The 24,884-nt window shown below is 39.8% G+C and overlaps 1 protein-coding gene across 1 annotated transcript in view; it reads left to right on the forward strand.

Moving 5' to 3' along the window:
• The first annotated feature begins 8,594 nt into the window (after positions 1–8,594).
• myo10l3 (myosin X, like 3) overlaps positions 8,595–24,884 on the forward strand; it is a 56,084-nt gene continuing 39,794 nt past the window's right edge. Inside the window, 2 exon segments of the mRNA XM_065962219.1 lie at positions 8,595–8,863; positions 23,442–23,540. Coding sequence (XP_065818291.1) covers positions 8,843–8,863; positions 23,442–23,540 — 120 coding nt within the window. The 5' untranslated portion in view covers positions 8,595–8,842.

Consider the following 24,884-nt stretch of genomic DNA (forward strand, 5'->3'; position numbering starts at 1 on the left):
TGGTATGAGAGTTGCAGATATTGCAGTGTGTAATAAGAACAACAGTTTGTCTTTGTCTGACATGTAAACACAGAGCAGTTCATTCTGGTAATTTGGGTTCAAAACACCTGCATATGCCTGCTGGCCTGTCTCTGTGTTCATATACACACACACACACACACACTTTTACAAATACTGTTTTTCAGTCTCAAACCACTTTAGCTGTAATGACTGTCAATACAGTAATTTCCTCTCCCGCGCTGCCCCCTTTGTCACAATTTGAAGAAGATTGAAAGAGGGATGGTCACTTTTTGCTAATGGCAGCTGATTTGAACTGCAGATAGAACAAATGGCTGCAGCTCTCTGGCTCATTAGGCCTCTCTCAGACTCGGCTAATTGTCCTGGGAATGAGAAGAGGGACGACGTCCACGGGCCTGTAATTTGGTTATCAGCGTGATAGTGTCTGAGAGCTTGTCAGTGTACCATCTCTGCAGCCCCTGAGCTTGTGTAAAAAGGATGTTCTAACCGCAAAGAAACCCAGAGACTAATGCACTGAGGACGGGACCACTTACTGAGATACTACGGCAAGCGTGGAGGTCCAAAGGAAGTCACTAAGACTTGAAGACTCATATTACTACAGTCCCAGACACTGGCAGATCAGTACTCTATAAAAACTGTTTATTTGACTTTGTACCGTGTAGCTGTTTAATAACCAGACAAATGTTCAGAACAGACCCGTCTACAGTCGTTTCAGAGGCATGCCCCTTATTTGATGGGAGACAGAGAAATGCTCCCCTAGGGTCGGGCGTCACCTCAATGAAGTCATCTCCCCTGGAGTCTATAATTAGATTGAACCATCCCCTCTCCCCTCCAAACCCTGCAGAATAAGCCCTCTTTGTTGTTTCTGGTGTAGGCAGGTGTATTCAGATACTCCACACAACCCCTCATAGACCCCACCCCCTGAAAATGGAACAGCTTATGTTAGGCACTCCACCAAGACCCAGCCGAAGGACTGCAATTATACAGTATGCAATGATGTGCAAATTTATTTGAAATTCAATGTCCCTCAAGGGGAAGTTGAGGTTCGTCTGGCTCAGTGACACTTTGACATATGGACAAGAAGAGATGGTAATCAAACCACTAGCCGCTCCTTTTTTCTTTTTTTTTTCATTTGTCTGTCAAGAGCCCCGTTTCGACTGGAGGAGCTATCCCCCAGAACAATGGTCTTTTTGAGGAACTATAGTGTGTTTCCAACAGATCTACCAGGGTAGAAATGTAGTTCTGGGTTAGAAATCTATCCCTAAAAAAGACCCTGCTAGGGGTTATGTACTTTCTCAGGAATGGCACGTTAAAGGCCTTATCCAGTTGCATTATGCAAAGTGTAGCAATGTTTTTGATGCTTGACCTTATAGGGTTAAGGCTCCTGAAGCATGCAGCATTTTGACCAACTGTTTCTTTCACATTTGTTTGATAATGCTCAAGATGAGCTGGATGTTAAACATCTTAAACATCAACAAGTATGAAACTTATAAAATAGATCGATGTGACCTAACCTCAATCTATTTGACCCTTTTTAACTAAGCAAAAATACTTTTACTATGTAGTTCTTTCACAGGACATGGACAGGCTGTACATCGTTATGTTACTAATGTAAGTAAGAAAGTATTCACTGGTCTTTGCTCATACTGAACACATACGGTAAGGTTCATTGATAACTGATGTCACAGTTCAGGGGAAATCTACTGATCTGTCTGTGATTCACACAGCTGAATCACCTGATATGATGCAGCGCTGTCTCCATATCAGCCCTGAGCTTTGGTTGAGGAATGTACCCTCTCTGTTTTCTCAGGCTCTGAATGGTCAGTGAGTCACTGATGCTGGTACACTAAAGAGAGAAAACTATCCTGAGCAACTGAAAAATAAACAAAAACATCCCAGTAACATGCTAAAGGTCCTGTGGCATGTCTACATTTCTATTATTCAGCACTTGTTTGCATCTTTGGCTTAATTTTTTCTAGGTTTCCTAAAGAAATGAATCCACATATAGAGAGTAGAATCTCAGTGTGGGAGCGTGGAAATATGAAGCTCTATAAACAAACAGGAAGTTGACAGTGCGGGGGAGCATGGGAAGTGTGTGATCTGGCCCTCATTCCTCAGCCTTAAGGAAGGTATGGTATGTGTTCGGGGTGCAGGCATGGCTGAGTAGGAATTCTTGTGGTGAGATAAATTGTAAAATGTGGCCCTCTAGTTTAATTTTATTGGCCAGAGTGTGGCCCAATCTAGCTAATGGTGAGGTTTAGAGAGCAATATTAATCAAGGTGATGAATCACCATCTTCTTTAATTTGCCCTTTATTCCAGTAATGTGTGGAGTGTAAATCCACTTGCTATTTCAGTTCATTTGAAGCTTTTCTTTTAGGCACATTAGCCGCAGTATTAATTACTTAAGATAAGATGAGACAGGATAAAATCATGACAACTATCAGATACATTAAGAGAACATTTTGCATAGAATTTCATATTCACCTTAGGAGTAGTAATGACTTTGGTGATCCAACCAAACTATGTTTTAAGTAGTAGCACATTTAAGGTAAGAAGCTCACCATGGTAAACATCCAACCTGCTAAACATCAGCATGTTAGCATGTTTATGTACAAAACCTTGGACATGAATTTCAGGGCTGTTTCATCCTTTGAGATTCAAACCAAAGATAATCAAGCTTTTTCCTTGGTCTAAGGTGAAATGGTGCAATTTAAAACAATCATTTCACATATAAGTAATAAATATACGCTAAAGCACATGTCTATTTAAAAAATATATCCATACATTTGTTTTTCTAGGTTGTTGTCTGGGAAAACAGATGTATGCAGGAGAGGCATTTCGCTCGACACACACGTGAATGAATATCATTTATTCACCCTTTCTATCTTCACATAATCACATCTTTAACATTGAATGATCTAAAACAAGTTAAATTCCCCTTTAAAGAAATTTTACTTTGAAAAGTAACACACCGGAGTTACAACATATAAATAAATCTAATAAGCTTAATTCATTAAGGACGAACATTTAAGTCACATTTTAGAGTACTGACATGAGAAAATTTTCCACACTGAAATGCAACTCTGGACCCACGTCTGATCACTGGGAAAGGTTTTCCCCTTGATGCACTCATTTCTGTGAAAAAGAACACAAAGAAGGAAAAGGTTACATTTAACTTAAGCAGAATCACCTATAATTGAATCCACAGAATCATTACTTCTTAAATGATATTTTTGTCCCTTCATCACGTCTCCTCCATCTCTATGAAAGCAGCAGTAATTGTTGACATAGGTGTGAATAATGTGGTCAATATGAGACCTGCTGTCTCTGTGCGGTTTCACTATCAGCCACATGATTTAATAAATGTGGCACCGGGATTTGTCATCGACCATTTTTTACACAATAATGTGATGCTTCAAGCAAAGTGCTCCCATAAAGATTGAATCGTCTTTTATTGTCAAATGTTCCATTTTTATCTCAACATTCATGTTCTCATCTGTCCTCCTGCCATCCATCTTGGCTTAACTACATTTCTTTCAATCAATTTCACACCCTCTCCCTCCCCTTGTCCCTCTTTGTTTGCGCTGTCACTGGGTGTGTCCAATAATCTGCTGCTCCCCTGACACAGCAGCCCCAATCCTGCAAGACAACAAAAGACATCAATTTCATTAGTGAAATTCAACGAATAAGTCATTACTTTCCAGGAAGACCAATCCTGTACTGTGTCATCGATTTACCCTTCTACTCCTTACACATACTGTTTTCCCTAACTTTGGTTGTATTTTATCTTTTTCAAACCTATTGTGTCATTCTAGTTCTTCATAATAAATTCTATTAATGCTTCTATGACCATCTATTACATCTGTGTCTTTCCTCTGTTACTATCAATCAATACAGGTTTTTATCTATATAGAGCCAAATATGTCATGACACTTTACATACAGAAAAGATGTAGCTGTACTCCTCATATTATTTAGACCCATCTTATCAATGTGCATGCACAACTCTAGCAGGGAAAACGTCCTTTTAATGACAGAAACCTTGAGCAAACTAGTATCAAGATGGACTATGTGGGGGAATAAAATCATGACAGACTACTTGTTTTGAAAAAGTCTTTTCTCATTTGAGAAATGAGCTTAAGCGAATGAGAAAAACTGTAAACAAGAGTTGAAGTATCACGTGTATACTGCACAGGTTTTACAGCCTTGCATGTCAAATTTGGTACAAAATTTTGGTATTAGATTCAAACTATCAATAAAACTATAAATGCCACATCGATTTATCAACCATCTTCTAGATATTCAGTACTTTGTTTATTTTGACAGCACTGCTGCTTAGGCATAAATAATACAAAGGGAGACAGTTCTTCAATGACATAACAGAGCACAGATCAATGTTTGTCCTGGTTGCACTCAGTGTTCAGGCGATAATACATGGATGAGTGCTTTTTTACATAATCAGACCACCTCCAGTTAAGAGATCATCATGGTCTGGCTGTGACTAACCACACATGTGGTCCGTGTAGAGACCATAAACAACTGTCGATCTCAGTCGATGGTACCTCCATCACATGCTAAAGCCAGACTGCGACACGTTATCTGACATGAGGCTGCAAAAAGGCTCCTTCCCCCGACATGAATGACTTTGCCTGAGGTCTTTTTTTCGCTATATGGCGGGGTCAATAGACTCTTTCCACCATTAGGGCCTCTGATAACACAACTCCTAATATGTATAGGCAGATACAGAGCCAGAGCAGCGGTCACACTACCCTTCCTTGGTAGCTTGGGTCCTTGAGTCCATCATGCATTAAGTATGTCCTGCTCTTGCTCTTGCATGTAGCCACGCAGACCGTTTATGAAGCCTCAAACATTTCAACAAATGTGCCGCATGCTGTTAAAGCCGGAAGTGTCAGGCAGATATTGAACAGTTGATGTGTATGTGCACTGCCTGGAGGCTTTTCATTGTAACGTTTTAAAAAATACAACAGTGTTTGAGAGCGTTTTATTCCTATAACTCCATCTTCCTCGTGTAATACGATCAAAAGAGACCCACAGATTCCTCCAGCCTGAAAATGCATCTGCTAGTGGTTTTCAGTTTCAATCCAGACACAAACATTCAGTATCAAGCTTCACCTGACGCTCAGCTGATCATTGTGTCAGGCTGTGGTATGCCTGGCATCACAGTATTTACTCATGGTATGTAGGGTCACAGATCTGTTTTTTGAACTGTCATTTAAAACTCTACAAGCTAAAATAAACTTTACATGTGAAAAAAAAAAAAAAAAACTTCCAGACACTGACAACAAAATGTTAAGAAGATGACAATGAGAATGATTAATAAATGATTCCTCAACATTTAAGTGCAGATCAACTTTTGCATTATATAACAGAAGGTATCTTCAACACAATTTGATGCCTGAATGTCAAAAGGGAAGTTAATCTATAAGTTATTGTTTTTATTTACTACATTCATTGAAACTATGTCTTATGAAAAAATACATTTTCCCCCTTTGATATGTTGAGACAATTTCCTCTTGCGATGTTCCCCCACATGTTGTACATTTGGAATCTTCTCCAAAACAGGAAAACGCTTCAAATGTATAATTTCCACTCTTCTCCTTAGAGGACCAAACATTTATATTCTGACTTGTACAGCCAGTCTTACACCTACCCCCCCACCCCCCTCTATCCCCCCCACTCCCTCTGGGGATCCTGATGACCAAATGGATGTTTTGTTCTTGTTCTCTTTGTCCTCTCAGGTAAAGGAAAAACAAAGACTTACTCTAAATCTGGCCTGCTTGCCACAGTTTCACATCAAGGAGTGAGATTAGTCAATCAGCCGTTCTTTCACTATTGTTTGATTGTTGGCAAATAATTAATAGGTTAAGTTAAGTTGGTGCAATGCTGAAAATCAACAACCGGCCACCTAGCCTGTTTTTAAACCAAGCTGGCAGTAATCAGTGATTTTCTGATTGAGGGCAAATTACCCGGCTGATACATAAGTGGACTGTTCCTGCACAAACTTTAAAAACACTCCTTTTCACTGACCAATAATCCACAAACACAAAATAATAAACAGGAAAACTTCCTCCAGCTCTGAATAGTGGTCTAAATTAAAATTCATAACACAATCTGACTGTAACTGTAAGATGTTGTAGTTTCTAGTACTGTGTGTACTAAGAAGTAGACGACGCAGTAGATGATTATGTGTAACTAATATTAGATTTTTGACTTTGACTTTTCCTCCTACAGAATTTGAATTATTTTCAATCGGAGGATATGAACTCAGACCTGGTGTAACTTGGGCTGCTTGAAAGAGTTTATGATTCATGAAAACCGATGCCGCTTAATTGAACTGAGCTTAGATGGATTGTGGAATATAATTAGGTCATATCTGAACTTCTTACATGATTATGTGAAATGGTTCAGATAATGAATAAAAACAAATGAATCAAGGATTTATTGTTGCAAAAAAAAGAAAAAGTAAAAGCTCAAACAAACAAGCTAGCTCAATTAAGTATTTATTGCTGTATTGTCTTCTTATATAGCAAATGTGTTTCTCTACAGTTTTGGTACCCTTTCTTATGTGTCCAGTAAGGAAACATTTCAATTTATAAATCTGACTTCTTTCATGTATGCGTCACATTTGTTGTAAAGTCCCCTATCTGATATAATATGAATTTTCTAGGATGGTTAGTACATGTTTCATCAATCATGACAGGTTCAGGTTACTTTATTTGTACCTGTAGGTAGACAGACGCAGATGTTGAACAACAAGAAAACCAAGTGTGGCTATTTGCCCCCATGTCAGTCTAACCACAGTCAAAAGATGTATGATTGGCAAAGCTTAGTTATTTGCAAAAGGATTTTTAAAGTATTATTCTCCTAAAGTCCTTACAGGAATACAAAACAATGATTGGTTTGTTTTAGTATTAAAGCTGCTCTTAGCCTTATAATCAGGAATGACTGACCCACTACATTTTCTTCATCCAATCACCAGAGAGCTGACTTTGGGGACACTGATCAACAAACTTCAGAGGCTTTATTTACTGCGCCTGCCACACAGTCAACCCATAGTTACATAACAGACACAGCACACTTTTAGATCTATTGCATGACTGTTGCATATAGATTAGGTTGTGTCTGTCTGTCCTCTATTATCCGCAGGTCATGACTGGGAGGCTGATCTTACGAGCATAGGTCTCAGATTAAAAAGCTTGTGTTTTTCATCAAGGTCATTCGGATCAACTGCATGAGATTAAAGGACAACGTTTTTATCCTGTGGATGTAGGCAAAGTTTACAATACTGAAATGTTTCTATAATGTTTGTGAGCTTGTGCACAATCATCTACAGGCCCCAAAATAAGTGTTTACTTTTGTATTTCAGGCAAAATATTTTTTATTTTATTTTTATTAATCCCACTTCTTGCAAAAATGCAATAAAATAAAGATAACGCAATGCAAAGGGTTGAGTTAAGTTCAAATTCAGTTAAACCACAGAATATTCTACAACAAACCAATTTTTTAAAAAAAAAAGAAAAGAGTATCATAAATTTAAATTATCTAAGGACAAGTTCCCAGCTAGGTATGGAAAAGAACAGATCGTGCATTTCTCAACTGAGCTTTATTAAGAAAAATAAAATAAAGCATGTCATAAATATCTATATATTTTTGATGCGATAGGTTTTTTTTTCATATAATGGGTTAGCTATAGGCTTGAAATTGCTCATGTGTTATACACTGATCACCAAAATGTGTTCAAATGCAGGGATTTAAATAATTGCTGAGTAATGCAAATTAAACCATTTTTAATTTATTTTTGTTTTGTCCTGTACATAAGGAAAGTTAATGTGTTTGAAACTGCTGTCTTAGACCAATCGGTAATATGCCAGAACACCAAAAAATGACCTTAAAAGAAGCTAAATGCTATTAACTGAGGAATAAACAATTTCTCATTTGGTTCTTATAATTATTTTGTTCTTGTCAAAATGTATGAATTAGAACAGGACTAAAAAAATCCTTAACAACAAAATGCTTAAAGGTGTCATTTGATAGTCAATTTGCATTAGGCCAGTATTAAACAAATCTGTTGGGCTTCCTGTGTTAGTAAGCTTAGAGGAGTGGATGAGCTTCATGAATGATAAGGGCTCTACTGTTTGAAAATGCCTGTTTTAAACAGCATTTGTTGTTGTTGACACTAAAAACCTGCACATGTACTGGGATCTAAACAGCAGAAATGAAGGTATAAAAAAGCACTTCAATCCTTAGTCAGGCAAACATATTTTAAATGTAGAAGCCTATTCAGAAGCAATTGACCATAGCCTGTCTCTCATGGAGGCCTCTATGTGTTTATTCTCACATTAAATTGTGGCCTATATACTGAATACATGTTTTGTGTTGAATAACACTGATAAAATGTACAAATCCTCCAAAATCATCATAAAATCATCATAATTCCGGGACACAAAGAGGGCGTATGCTGAGGGAAGGGCTGTGACCCTGCAGGCTCCGCCCCCTCTGCATAATGTGCCGGCTTCATTGAAATGACTAGACAGCAGAAACACAGCACAGCAAGCCCAGCAGCACACAAGCTTTACAGGACACCCAAACTGACGCCTTACATAAACAACTACGCCGAAGTGAAAGAAAGTGCGACCTCAGATGCCTCGCTTGTGATTCTTTTGGAGAAAGAGGGCTTAAAAGATGATTTTTAAATCTTAACGAAGCGGATGGAAATCTTTTGGGAATACAGCTTCCTCTCCTCCTCGGCTGTGGTACCCTGAACTCAGACTACAAAGGGACGTGAGGTCGGCCACTAGTTAACATGGAGACATTCTTCGTAGAGGTAAGTTTACTACTTACAGAACCGTGTTTGTTTTTTGTTTTTTTTGTAGTTTTATCCCTTCTTAATTCACTAGTCGTTACATGCACGACGCGGTCTTTGTTTTGTTTACTGCGTGTTTTCTGAGCCCGGCTGGTTTCATATCGGTCCTTTTAACTCTAACTTCACATATCACTAAAGAGCACCACTTTTTTTTTACTTTTATCCAGCTGAGTTTGTGTTTTTTTTTTGTACTGCTTTCTGGTCCGCTATGTGTATCCCAAACAAGCGGCTGTATGCCGGGCTGGTAGTCTGAATAATGTCTACAGGATGCAGCTGGACTCGGGACGCTAATATCCCACCAACTCTCAGATATGTTAAAGACACTGTTACTTCCTGTTAGTTTAAACATTTCCCAATCAGTTCTGCCCAGTTAATCTCATTACTGACTAAAAAGAGTACTCATGTGACAGCCTCTCTCCCTCTGTGCCCCCCAAAGTGGTTATTTCTTTCCCCTCTTTATATATTTGAAGTTTATGGCTAATGACCTAAACTGTCTGTAAAAAGTGAGTGCCCATGTAGGGTGGATGTGTCATCTTTAAATCAGCCCAGACAGCAGCACCTACTTACAGAGGGTTTTTAGAGGCTGACAAAAGGTCTGGTTTGTCATCCTCATCTGACTCAGAGGAGGGCACACACACACACACACACACACACACACACACACACACACACACACACACACACTCTCACACTGACAGGAGGAGAGGCAGTCTCATCTTTCCTGTAGATCACCTCCTTTACCTCTATCAACTGCACCAGACCCTCAGCTATGTGATGTTTTATAGCTCTCTGTTATGAGAAGGTTAATCATTACAAGTCATAACAATTACAGGAAGTGATTGTGAAAGAAAATAAACAAATTCCTATCAAGAACGAGGTTAAGACTGGGGGGGGAAAAAACACCTAAATCATGTCTTGCATAAACTCTTCTTTTCAATATAGTGTTGCATAAACCCCACATTGTATTGGACAGATTGAGGTGAGCTGGATTTCAGGTCTTAATCTGATTTTTATTAGAGTGATATGCTTTTCGGAGGAAGGTTATTATTTCAGTTCAGCTCAGCAGAAATCTTTGTTTAATCTGGTTATGTGTCCTGTGTGGGATTTTCCCAAAGATTTATAAGAATTTTTCCAGGCCGCACTTCTTTTTCTTTATGTTTTAAAAAAATGAGATCATGATGTATGTTTTGATCATGCAATATAAAAGTGCTTCACTGTCTATTCATCCTCATAAGTTAAGATCAAAGTTACAACGTGTCATCATTCTTTTAGTATTCATTTAATGCCACATCAGTTTCCATTAGCTGTGTGATCTCAATCAAGGCGCACTGAAAATTGAGACTCAGTCCTTTGATGCTACAAAGGCGTTTATCCAATAGGGTCGGCTCATTTTTACTCTTGTGTTGCAATTGTGAAGATTTGCACTCTGGGATATCTGAGTCAGCATACATGAAGTCTGAAGACCAAACCTTTCTGTTAACTACCATATACCCGGGCAGGAACAGTAAAACAAAGCAGCATCAGCTGTGTTTGTGGCAGTCTGGTCCTATTTATCATGAAAAACTGCATGTAATGAAACAAATGAACCATGTTGTTTTTGGGTCATGGAAAGATGCCAGCATCCTGAACTCCTCATGCAACCAGTGTGGATTTAATTAAGCAGGAATTCTGGACGTGAAGAAAGACGAAGGATTAAACGGAACTCAGTAAAAACAAGTGCAGTAGGATAAATCTGAGGCCTCATTCATTTCTGTGCATCCAGTGAATCAACCAGCAGCTGACATGTCATTAAATGAGTATGATATTTTTCATTTTTTAAGCTTTTTTATACATCTGCTTCTTAATCTTAAAAGAGACGAGTTAAATTAAATAGTTAAAATAAATAGAAAACATTTTAATAAAATGCCTGAGTGATTATGTTTAATCTAGGTTTGGCCTTCCTGTTTAAGATGATGGCAGGTTTTTAGTGATAGCTGCGAGGAGTGGCAGGTTCATGGGTGTATGCTCAGAGGTTCATCCTGGAGCACATCACATCCATCAATGTGGCCCTTTCCTCTCAGGAGCTGACACAACACTATAAAACCTTCAGCAACCCTGCTTTTACTCCACACCCAATCCGTCCTCTGAATGGACATGACCCACAAGCACACACATCCAACACCCCCCAAAAACAAGGAGTGTGCAAAAGATCTTTTTTGGCTTTATAGGCGTCTGAGTTTGGTCATCCTAAATGTCTCTCTCTATGTACTTTTTATTAAGGCTTTCTGTATTGAAAGATAGAAGTATCTCTGTTTCATCCTGTCAGGGGTGATATAATTGTTAAATCGTATAATCAAACTTTAAACAGAAACTCTGAGTTATTAAATGTCTTTGTGAAACATCCAGTTGACCTGATTAAATCCAAGCTATATATGTCAGATTCTAAACTTGGTAATCAGTTCCTTTATAGCAGCAGCTGCCATACACTCTAGCCACACGAAGGATTTTTCCACACTGGTTGACTCCTTCCCTGCATTACATACCAAATCCCTCTCTCCCAAAGATCCTCTGACACAGGGAATCCCAGATTCCCGGCCATGACCCCTGAAATTCCAGGTCATGGCCGCCTGTCATCTGCGCATTGTCGAGCTGCGGTGATAAGGCTTTGAGTTTCACACCATCACCATCACCTCCACCGCACACACAGACAGACACATTCTCCTCGTCTTGTAACGTCTATATGTGCTTCTTATGTCTGGGTCTTTGAAGCTGGAGCCATGGCATGCCTGGTGAGCATTCTGTGTGTTGAGGTGGGTAATGTGAGAAACCTGGACTATTTTTTTCGACCCAGTTGTCACTTCCTCCAGCTGCCACTTTGGAGAGCTGAGAATCTGAGATCGTCCCGCTTCACTTCCAGCCTTGCAGACGTGCAGATGGAGTAAGGAAGGAAGTCAGGATGTAAATTTAGGATGTAAGGAAGGAAGGAATGAAAGGTCCAAAAATGGAGAATGGTTCCTGCGGCCTTTTGGATTTGTTAGGCAGTTCAAAATGAAACAGCGTGGATTATGGAATTGAATTAGCAGACTTTGAAACATTTCTGTAGAGAGTATTGAAGTTGTTGTGGATTAACCGTGCGACGTGTTTATGAACAAACACAGGGTGGTATTATTAAGGCAGTGTTTATGTGCACGTCAGCAGAACTCTTGCAGCTTTGGTACAGTCTGGAGCTGGTTTAATCAGTCACGAGAGCGCTGGGACTAATTACCTACAGGCATTGTCAGAACACACACCAACTAACAAGGATAATCCTTCCTTATAATGACACAGATGCCTAGTGTGCGGGGAGGTTCATTTGGTTTTAAAAACAACCTCTCACGATGAACCTCTCGAATTTGACATTTTTTTACACAACATTTTAGGTCACACTTCAATGAGCTGTGTGAAAATAGTCTGGATCAAACACTTTTTTCCCCCCCTTTCTTGCTTTTGTTTGCATTTCTTGTGTCTCTATCAGTAACCTGACCCCCTTTCTATCAGTGAGCTGACCGCCTCATGGGGAGCTCAGCGCAGTGATAACCTCCTGCTGACACCTCGCTGTTGACTTTAGCTTAAACCTGCTTCATCACCAAGCTTTTCAGACAAAGCTGTCTGTGTTTGTGGTGTTAAAAGAGAAGGAAAATGTCATTTTTGTTACAAATAATGCAGAACAGGAGATTGCCTTCCTGTCTATTAACTTATGATGATGGACAAACAGTTGTTGTGTTAAGCGATGTGACAAGTTTTAACACCGTTCGTCCAACCAGAAACCTATAGTTTTAAATAAAGGTATTTTAGAAAATATGTTTTTTCAATCTCTTATTTAGTGTTGGGAAAGAAATATAATACTTTCAAATTTGTACATAAACATAGCCTTGTAGAAGGGCCTATATTGAAGCATATTTTTAACAGTATAGCGATGGCATTTAGAAACAGAAAACAGCTTCTGTGGTAAAAGATAACCTGTGTTATAAAAATGATGGGTTGACATAATTTGTGCCATTTAAAGGTACTAACAGGTAGGATTTGTTGCATTTGGACAAAATTTGGAAAACACATTTCACAAATTGTCCAGCTGTTCTTTTCATAATTGAGCTTCATAAACACGTCATGTGATTCTTGCATAAAGCCAAATCAGTTACCCTCCTTCCAGTTGTATAATACTGTTTAATGAAAGAACAAGACAGAGCTCTTAAAAACATGTAATGGTGAATCTTCCTTCCAACACCCATCCTTCCTGCCTTCCCTCCCTGTCTCTCTTTGGGCAGTCATGGGTGTGTCATTCTCTGAAACAGAAATCAGCTTTGGTCACCTGGTGAATCATCCTTTTTTATTTGTTTTTTTTTTAAATTTTTTAATCTTCATGTGAAATACATGTGCACTATTGAAATGTACTAGAAGGTTTCAGATGGACTGCCGCTGTATTATTCTGGAGTTTGTTGTTCACACATGCCCCTCCAGACTTTATCTGTTGGCAGAGTCCCAAGAGGCAACACATGACGGATGAAGCGACAGTCTGCTAAACAACACAATTGAGAATTTTTGACCTCATATTATCAATGCTACCTCCAGTTCAACACAATCACACTATCAACAAAATAAAAGAAAATACTGACAAACAGAAAACAGATTGAAGCAGTTTCATTACGTGCACAAGTAACATTCAGTAATTTTGTTGCTTTGGGGGCAAGCAAACTTACTCCGTCCAAAGGAAATACAATTAAGATACCAACAGTTCTAAAGCTTACTTATTGATATATTTCATGTGTTTGGTTAAACCCGAACTGAGAAAACTTTTGGTACATCTCGCTGAGCTTAGTGGCAAGTGGATGTAGCCTCATTATCTTAAGGAATAAGTATGGTGAAAATAAGCAATTCATTGTTAATTTCAAAGTGACAGGTATGCTGTGCTGTCTGTTGTGTTCATCTGAAGCAGTAAAATTCACACTGTAAATGTTATCAGTATTTTGCTGTGAGCGGTACATTCTTTCTATGCTGATAAAATCTATCTGTTCTCTTTCTTTAAAGCATCTCTGCTTATTCTCAACTCAATACATGTCCTTTGACCCTCACTGGCTGCCGTACCTGACAGACACTGTGTATGGTAATGAGAGTAGTTTAAATCCTTTCAGTTCGGAGGTCTCGTCTGGCAGTTTAATAACCTCCAACCTGTGATTACTGCTCCCTGCCCAGATGTTGAATTTCCTTTTTTAGCCCCCTATGATTACTGCGCACAAAGTCAGCCTAGTACAAATGCAGTTTGTGCAGCTATAGTTTCTAAAATGTTACATTTTCCAGTGTGTTTATGTAAAACATGTTACAACTAACAAAACACATTTAATTTGTTGACTCTGTTTTGAGGTAATTGCTAAAGCTTCAGCACTTAATACAGGATGAACTCCCCGTCGGTACACATCCCACACTGCATGAGCTTAAACTGCTGTGGCCTGAAGACTGAATGACAAGCCCCTTGTGTTAACAGAAGCAAACAACACAGCATGGCACAATCCACAGTCATGAACCGTTAGCTTTCCCATCCATTTCTACTCTGTTTATTAGGAATGAGGTTGTGTGGTTTAGCCTGAGGCTGTTCAAATGAGCATGCATGATGAGATACTTAAACTCACAGGAGGAGGAATGTTCTGTGTTCTGTGTCTAATGTTTCACACTTTAACCCAGCTTTGCTTCAAATCATTGAAAGAAAAAATACTCTCCATGTTCCCACCCTTAAAGACATAGAAGCACTTTGACTTTATCTTTCTTTTTTTGAAATGCAAATGCTGTCATGAAGACATGATGTCATCATTCAGACCTACAATTTCCCTTTATAATTATGAGATTTGACAGACATGTGGTTATATGCAGTTGCTGATGCAGTGCCTGTGAGTAAAAGACTGAGAGTTTTAGGCTGATACTTGCTTTTTAACCTTGATGCAGTACACAACCAGCTGTGTCATGAATGTGACTGAACGTGATATGGCAGGCTATGCCCTGCATGTGTTACTGGAGGATACCTCTAGCACCAACATAAAGCCAGTCATTCAGGACTATGCCTGTTTTTGTAAGTTTCCAAGTCAACTTCTAAATGAACCTAGCTGTCACCGGCTACTTTCACTGCTGCTGTGTTGACCCTGTCACATCCCCTCTGCCCCTCTGCTGCCCCCTACCGCTCATGTGCATACTGCATCTTGGGTCCTTGTAGCATTAAGCCTGATTTGTACGTCATGGGGTGCAGATGGCCTAGCGGTTAGGCAGTGCCTCTTGAACTGAGGCTATAGTCCTCCCCTATAACCTGCCCGGGTTCGAGTCTGACCTGTGACTCCTTCCCTCTCTCTTTCCCCTACTATATCTACTTTTCTATCAAATAAAGGTATAAAAGTCCATACACTTTTTGAGGAGAGGCACGTCAGGCTACGTACTGGCTCCTCCGTAGAGGAGTTATGCGACGGCGTAGATTTGACGCAGAATTATAAACCAGGCTTCAATTTTACAGGACTGTAAAAAAACAAACTGTGTGGTTAAAAGCAAATGTGTCTCTGGTCTTGGATTGCTGTGAGAGTATTGGAAGTAGTTGCATTATTTTTGTTTTATCTGTAATCAGTTTGGGATTAATCTAGACTAAATTGATCCTGTTTCTTAAACTTGGATAAGCAATTGGTCAATATTAAAAAAACAAAAACAAAACATAATGATCTATCAAGGTCTGTGTGAGTTAAGCAAAGGTTAATGTTGATTTAGAAGGAGCCATGGGTCCCATAAATGGCTAAACTCAATCACTTACCTACTCGGCATGCTCCAGATGTCTTTCACAGTCAAACACACTCAATCTGTGACGGTCCTGACAGAGCAGCATTCCTAAAATATCTAAGGGATGCCTTCTCATGTGACCCCATAACCGTCTGCAGGCGAGTACAGCGAGGGCCTGGTATGTAGTCGACAGGAGAGGGAATTCCAGGTGGCTCTGCAGATATTGAAAGTCATGAGGCTTATAGCCCAAAATCCAATCAAACAAACGGTAATCAGATTATTCCCTGCCTCTTCGTCTCATTTTGGAACCCATTTTAAAAAACAGAGTCATAACCTTGAGCATCATACTAATACTTTAATCACCCAGTAGAACAAGTAGGATAAGTATGTTCAGTCAGGATAGGGGGATGTAAATCCAGACACTGTATCAGGAGTCTGTGGCAGAGTGTCAAGTGTTTTACTTCATGGGCTCCTCAAGACATAATTTGTTATGCAAATTCTCTTTTGTACTCATTAGCTGCATTGCAGATTAGCTGCATGAGATGGTTGAAGGGGAGGTGCACTTTAACCCCCCTGTACACACAGACAAACAAAAGACTTACAATCATGCACACAAAACAACTGTAATCTTGCTTTGCAAACATATTTGCTTAAATCAGCATTATTATTGTTAATGAAACAGCTTCAAAACAGTGATGACAGATAAATCCTGTTGCATTTCATGTGTTTTCAAGTACCCAGTGACAAAGTTATTTATAACTCAATCAGTCTCAGACCGACTGCTTTAACTAAACCAGTCTTTGAATATGAAAATTAAGCCTGCACTGTGTTAACCGATGAAGCTGCTGCCTTGAGGCCATCCTTCTTTAAATCTGTTTATAGCTTCCCCCTCGGGGGGGGTTCTTGCAGCTCCTCTGAGTCGAGAACAATTGATGAACTCCACCCTTTTCCCCCATTTTTCCTCTGACTCCCCCCTCCAACAGAGACAGGGGGAAGCCCTCTTCTCCTCAAGGGACTCCTCCTCCTCCATTAGCTGATTTCAGATCAGCTGCTGCCGCCATCATTAATTCATACGTCGTCCAGCACAGATGCTGAAGGTTGCCTTTAATCATGTGATTTCTCCCCTCGGTCGCACACCCTGCCCTTCCCCACCCTCACCCATGCTGGCTGTGTGCACCTACTGCAGCAGGATGGCAGATGTTACACTAGCATCAAGGAAACAAAGGAATTGGGCCATGCTGAAGCACAGTTTTGTGTCATTCCTCATTTAATCTTTTTGATGCACTGTATTTAACCTGAAGAGTCTGAGGACAAATGCCTGATGAATACAGAAGAGATCGTGTTGCTCAAGGGCTGCATGACTGAATCCATGGAAAATGAATGTAAGAAATATCTCAATAAACACAACAACTCTTAAGACTGGCACTTTAAGGTCCTTTTGGCCTGGTCCAGATTTTTAGAATAGCTGAGGGAAAACAATCTTATTTCAATAAATACATTAACACATTAACCTTCTATTAGTCAAACATTTTCAGAGTATTGAAAAAGACCAAGCCCAGTCCTACTTTTGTCTTCTTAAGATCATGACTATCTTTGTGATGTGAAATCATATTGACTGCATTTCAACTAAAGGCTTTCTGTTTCGAAGGGAAGTACGTTTTTGCCTCAGTTTAAAGCCTGTGACCAGAGACCCAGGGGGAACTATGTACAGATTGTCCTCCCAGCTGCACTCAGCCCATTGGTTTAATCTCACCAGCTATACTTGGCGGATCCCCCCTTCATTCTGCTGATTCAGCATTTTGGGGATTTGGTTACAATCCCTAATTTGGTCCCACTAACCCTTTCTTTAAGTTTTCTAGAGGTTTGTAGGTATCCAACTTTTGTCCAATTGATTGAAATGCCATTCTGGTCAATTTGACCTCCAACTGATTCTCACAAACCACTTGGAACATGCAGGAATCAATATGTTTTTGACCCTTACTAATCACAGACCGGCCTGCCAATAAAAGTTCTGGATTACACATCTGTCCAGGCACCATAAATAAGTTTGCTAAGGGTTAGTGTGTTGGCCTTATGCCTCTCTATTGATGTTTTGTCCTGGTATTTGTGATGTAAATGGATTGCTACACCATGATCCTCTATTTAAAAATCCTATGTGTTTTTAGTCTTCTGCTACTTGATGAGGAACCACTTCTCTCAATGAAATTAACCAGGGCAAACGTCAATGAACTCACAAAAACAAGGACATTCGAGAGGGACAAGTGAAAGCAGCAACAGTTCGAGTTTCTTTTGGCCGAATTTGGTCCTGGTGGATTCATTCCGGTGTTACGGATCGGTATCCCTCTCTGCGTCTGAGCCAACAAATGAGACGCTTGTCATGAGTCCAGCTTGATCTTCTCATCTATCAACCAGGCATCGTTCCTGGCCAACAGTCAGCTCTACCTGCTGCACCGACGGCTTAATTGCTGTTCGCTGAGCAGCCGTTCACTTGCTCCATGAAACCAATCTATGATCCAAGAAATTGGCCCATCATAACAAACCATTCAACTCTGTCCAAGTAAGGATGAGTTAATTAGCTTTCTTTTGTTCTTGGCTGATACGATCACCTGATACCACCTGTGCTCCCGCTACACCAGACAGCAGAGAAAGAGCCGTGGCACCTTGTACCGTGTTCTCTCCCTTAAATATTTAAGGCTAGTTCGTTAGCATATCTCTGAGCTGGATGTCATTGTACGAGCCGCAGAAACTCAAGACTCTGGCTTAACCATCACATCATTCAGCCCGAGGGGTTTCTGTATCAGCAAGCATGATGGGGTCATCAACAAGCAGCCTGTTATGGTGGATTATATTACTTCTGTCTGCTGACTCAGCCTCAGCAGTGCTACAAGTGTTCAAAGATATGCATCATACCACTCTGTATAACCAAAATCCAAAATAGTCTTCTAAATTAATAATAAATACAAAATATGGAGCAAGTGCAACTAAAAAGTGTTAGAAATTAGTTTAAATCAAAACCAAAATAGCTAGATTTGGAAATGTATTGCCAGTAGCTTTACTATTTAATTAGAGTTAATAAAACATCTGGTTACCAGAGGCATGGGAGTGGAGTTTACTGAGATCTAATTATGACATCAGCCAAACCCTAGGTTTAAAAAAAAAATGTAACACTTTCCTGCAATTCTTATGCAAGTTTAAGCATGGAAACCAGCATTACGACTTGTTTAGTTGTACTGCAGCAGGTCATCCAAGACTGGTGAACTTAACTAGAGCTGAAACCCGTGTCCCTAAGCGTCCCAGCTGGTCTTTGTTTGGGATATTTCCGCCTGGTTACCTCCTGAGCTCTCTGTCAGATGTGGCTGTCTTTGTCCTGACTTAGTGACGGAGCTTCTGAGGATGGGGACAAAGGGGAGGAGTTTTGTTTAGACCATCTGTTGCTAAGACAATTCTTCTCGACTTTATACCCTCTGGCTTTAACTCTTTAAACACAGACACACGCAACATGCAAAGACACACACATCTGGCGTCTTGAGTCACTGGAAGACCCCACCTTTTCTACCATCATCTTGCTTCTGTTTATTCAAAGCAAAGACTAAATACCTTTTATAAGGATTACATTTTTTTAAAGGACAGCCATTCAAACATCCTCTAGTCTTCACAGCTGACCGCTAACACAACTTGACATTTTGGATGACATTTATTTTGACACAATAAAGAGAAGAAAGCTTTTAATTGTATAATGTGAATTGAAAAGCCATAGCAAGTTGGCAGTTGGCATTCGCCATGTTGAAAAAGCAGACGCAACCCAACTTTCGGTCAATCTAGTAACAGAGGCGGGTCTTTATCCTCCTTGCAAATAGAAATAATGCTAGCACCTGCTATTCAAATGAATTATTATAACAGTTATGAAAAAGCATGGAAAACTCTTATCCAAAATCAAATCAAAAGATGTGAGTCCTAAAAAAATTATCCCCCTACAGTTTTTACTTGAAGAAAAAAAAAAAGCTTGACAGAAAAATGGTTTTTGTACCAGACTGTAAACCTAATGCTGTAAAAATTTGCATTTCAACATGGAACCTAATTGGGATTCCTTGGCTTTTGGAGCCAGCCTCAAGTGGACCTAATCTTCATTTTGCAGAGTTGTTGCTTGGCTTAGAGATTTGTAGAAATGAATATGTTTTGAAAATCAGACTTGTGCATCTTTTTGGTTGGTTAGCTGACTTCTGGTTAGATTTTTTTCTGCAAACTTTTTAATTATACTAGCTAATGGGCAGTTCTCCTGTGAGCTAGTCACTTCTGCCAAACTGAAATAAGCATCTGTTTGTGCCAGCTTGTTGCTGACTTTTGGTCTACCATATAGTGCTGACTCATATAGTCAACCATTTATTATTCTTAATAATTGGTTGTCCTAATTCCTGCTTTAAAAAAACTTGAACTGGGTGGTATGCTTACTGTAGCGAGAGTTTTAACTTTATTTCATCTATTCAATTTGAACTGGGCATATCTTTGTTCATGTGGGTGGAAAACCTCAGAGACTCTGACTCAGCAACCTAACCATTAAACTCAGGTTGTTTATCAAGCCCATTGCATACTTGCATCAATGAAACTGACGAAATACCCAGATGTGGTGGAGAAACACACAGAACTCTTAAGCTTCTCTATATGTCAGGACTTGCCCGCCATCTCTTCCTTTTGTTACAACCTGCTCACTGGATGTTTCTTCACTTTTATGCCCACTCTTGTAGCCGGGAACATAGACAACAAGTACTGTAACAGCCATTTTCTACTGAAGTCATGTCCTTGTCATTTCCAGTTACATAACGGCAACTGATCTTCTTAGAATCTATAGAGTAAACACTATTAATCTCCTCAGTGGACCTCAGAGGACTCACGTGAAGCAGCTTTTCCCTGAAAATATGATGCATGCCAGGCTGGTACCAGACAAGCACAGTCGCTCCCTGGCGTGGAAGTCACCAATCTTCTTATATTGAAAGTGAACTGAGTGAATATGAGGCCATGTGTTGGATAATACCTCTGTTGTTTTTGTATTTTTGTTTGTGTGCCTCTTTTTTCCAAACAATAGAAGGCGGGACATCATCAGGAGCCTGCGCCCTTCCTCTTTCCCCCGTCAACCCCCATTCTCACTCAGCCTCCTCCTAAATTACACGACCTTCTCTTACCCCCCTCACGGATGTCCCCCGTGGATTGAGAGAGCCACATTTAGCTGTCCTCCATTAGCCGACTGAGGGGAGAAAAATCCTTGCTGATGGAAGTGGGTTTACAGGCTGACTGGTTGGACTAAGTGACCCTTTGTCCTAAAAGGAAGCCTGAATCACAAAACATGTAGACCAACTTCAAGCTTTTGTTGATTTAATTCTTTACTGAGCCAGAGCTCTGTATCACACAGACAGCATTTAAGTGGATCAAACAACAGAATCTTGATCTTTGCTCTGACCTGCTTGTGAACATACTTGTGCTCCATGGATGAGAGTGTGTGTGTGCACACGTGATCGCCTGTTGTTAATAGTTAATGAGGATTGATGTCTGGAAGTGGTGACCTTGTATAAGGTTTCCAAGTGGAATCCATGAATATTGATCTCTTCAGTTTTATGCTCTGTTGGACATACAATTCCCTTTTTGCTCCATGTTTTCTCGGGCTCCTCCATGCTGGCACTTGGGATAATTAATGGGGCTAAGTTGGTCAGAGGTGGCTTCTTACAAGAAAGGATGACATTCAGGTCAATATTTCTTATTAAATATGCTTACTGTAAGTCCTACACTGAAAACCAATTTGCATTACATTACTTACAGCACTAAATTACGCGGGTTAGGTAGCTGATGTACACAAAGTGATTGACAGTCTTTGTTTACATTTTTCCACAGAAAAGATTCAAGATGGGTGATACATTCAAATGTAAATAAAAACCAGGATCCAATTTTTTTATTTTTTATTTTTTAAACATTTCTTCTTAAATTGACAAATTCAGCAGGAAGATACGAGGTACCACTTTTTCCACATGGGGTGCCAAAATTGACACAAACCCAAGTTCCTCAAAGGAGCTTCGAGAAAGAGTCTGAAATAAAGTCAAATAATGCTTTTCATGTCTTGCATAAAATACCTCCTCCTTCTACCTTTCACTTTGACCACAAATGATCTGTCTTACATCTCTTTGTTTGTGCTGCTGTTCAAATCATCCAGACCCTAATGTGTTTAGCTGTTGACCTTAAAGAGGACATATGATCCCCCTTCTCCACCTTTTCAAACAGTCCCCTGTGGTCTAAATGAAACATCTGTGCTGTGCTTTGGTCAAAATATAACATGAATCAAGCACCAGAGGAGGTTTATGACCCTGTATAAACCAGCTCTCTCAGAACGCTCCGTTTTGGTGTGTGTGTCTCTTTAAATGCAAGGACCCCCCCCCCCCCCCCCCCCCCGAGTTTTCCCAGTAGACATCACTCCTCTGTAGAGAGAAAAAAAATGGCGGACCAGCACAAAAGTTTTGTTCTAGGCTGGGGTTTGAGTCCATGTGTGGAGATATCAGCGGAGGGGAGGGGATACTTTTTCACCAGAATCCAGTTTGTGACATCACAAACTGAGAAAATTTGAAACACAACCCTTTTCTCTGTGTTGTAAGACTTATGTAGACTAAGTCACTAACTCAGGTTACCCAAATATATGTTCACAAACACTGTAAGTGCATTTTTCATAATATATATAATAAGAGGTGCTTGATTGGTGTTAGGTTCTAGATTTATGTGTTACCCCTTAAGCAGAAAGTGCTTCTTTATGCACAGCTGCATATGGTATTTTAATACTTTAAAATGTTCATTTTGAATGTTATAGTTTCACCATCAGATACTGTGTATTGTTTACCTTAATGTTGGTTGTTTTTGAACTGACACATGCGGATTTAGTCATCCTAAAAGATTTACAAGACCGACCACAGGCATCCACAACAGTCATTAAAACTCAGTGGGTTCTATAAATGTGTCTTTCACTTCCACTGTAAGGAAATGACCGTCGGTGTGAGCAATCAGCCGCAGATTCCTGTTATTGCTGCTCGTTACTGAGCTGCTAACAAACATGTCTGGGAAGGGACTTCACATAGATAAACCAACACAAGAGACCAGGCCGCTCCGATCAGCTGTGTTGTCTGTGTTTTTCCCCATCTGAAACCAGAGGAGGAGGACAAAAAATGTGTAATACCTGATATTCTTCAGAAGCAAATGGTGCTTATGGGTCATATCCTTCTGTTTCGTGGAGTGTTTAGCCTTTATTAAAAAAAGTTTAGAGGCCTTTTTGACAGTTTTACTGTGTGTGTAATTTGTATGACTTTGACTTCTAGTTTTAGTCCCTGACACACATGTTGGCTGGCGAGCAACATTTCTCCTCTAAAAAGCAATGACAGTTTAATAAGAGGATAACTGTGCCAGTTTTAGTGGTGAAGGAGTAGCTATGTGGCAGAGTGGTGAGCAATGCTGGGAAATGGAGAAAAGTGAAAGAAGAAAACCAATTATATGTTGCCTTTCCTTTTCTTTTTTTACTGAGCAGCTCTACATTTGTATTGCACCTAAATGGCATATACTGTATATATATTTACATGTTTTTAGGTTGAACGTTGCCTTTCTTTTCTCAGTTCTACATAAGGGACAAGCCTTATCAGATTTGTTCTTGAGGATTTCTATGAAAACTTCCAGTACTTTCTTCATCAAACACAGGACTGCAGTCCAAGCCCTGCGTCCAGATGCTAATGCTGTTCTTGTTGCTTTTGTGTTGTAGGGGGCCCGTGTCTGGCTGAGACACAAAGACCAGCTCCACCCCTCCACCATCAGCTCCTGTGATGATTCGTCCCTGGCCCTTACCACCGACTATGGGAAGGTAAGAAGGCTTTGTTTTCCACTCAGTGAGTTGTCATGAACATAATGCATCGTGTTATCCATCGGGTATGTGAGGAGGTTAATTGTTTGTACATGTGTGTCACGTCGGGGTCCAGCAGTGGGATCAACACCTTTTGTAAGAAAGTAAGAATGACAGGAATGGACTCCTTGTGTCAAGTCATTCGCCTGAGCTTATCTGTTTGGCAGATCATGGTGGTCTTTGTGTCTGGAGGAAATCCTGTTCGACACAGAGCCGGAGAGAGAGGCGAGACAGAGAGAGAGAGAGAGAGAGAGGGGGGGAGAGCGAGAGACCGGATGGTGGTGGTGGAAGGTTAAAAAATAGATCCTCACTCAATGTATGTGGGTCAAAAATTAGTTTCCAGTGGCTCTTAGGGAATGTCTTTGTACTGAAATAAACCGCTTGGCGGTGCACGATGGTGCAAAAGCTCCAGTTGGTCTTTTAATCAGGTCAGGGTTTAAGGAATAAGGTAGGGCCCAGGGACTGACTGACTCTTCAGCATCACTTCCTCATTTGGACAATTAAATTTTTTTTTGCAAAGGCAAAAATCTGGATCACTATAGTTATTTCTATCTTTAATAAATAGATTTGGTCACCATATTTATTTTGATAATGCTGATAATGAAGGAAGCCTGAATTAAACAGAATGTTTATCAGCTACAGTAAAAGATATCTTTGTGTTTTCAGCCTTTATTGACAGGGAAAGCTGAAAAACAAAACAGAAATCAGATGACATGATGCTGCAAATGGTGAGGATTGGAATCAAACGTGAGCCACTTGTGTTGTTGACTGTGATGCACGCAGCAACAGGAGAGCTGTCAGGGAATAACATTAGTTGAACTATAGTTTCACACATTTTTAAGATTGTATTTGGTTTGTTCTTTTGAACTTAAGAAAGAAAACCCTGATTAACCAGCTTTATGTTATACATCTCTGATAGTCTTTATCTGATCTGGTCTTTAGGTTAGGAATCGGGATCTGTTATCTAGGGTCTCCCTTAGAATAAATTGGTTAATAAAAAACAGTTCAAAAAGTCTAAACAAAGCAGCACAGTGAGTACTAAATGTCAAAAGTCTATCATCGTTATCAACCATGATTTTTTGCAATCCCCTGCGGATATTCATTGATCACACAGCTTCAGTCACACGGCTTCTTTTGAACCACAAGCTAAGGCTTTGTGTCCTTCTTTAATGAGTCCATGACTGTTTGTATAAAAAGGGTGGCATGTGACTAGAGGTCATCAGTGGAGAATGAAGGGTCTTTAGCTTCACTAATAAATCGCTTTGAATAGTCGCATTCTTTTTTGGGTGTTAGTTTTCTATAATC

This window comes from Labrus bergylta, chromosome 13 (genome assembly GCF_963930695.1).
Source record: "Labrus bergylta chromosome 13, fLabBer1.1, whole genome shotgun sequence".
In the NCBI taxonomy this organism is placed as follows: domain Eukaryota; kingdom Metazoa; phylum Chordata; class Actinopteri; order Labriformes; family Labridae; genus Labrus; species Labrus bergylta.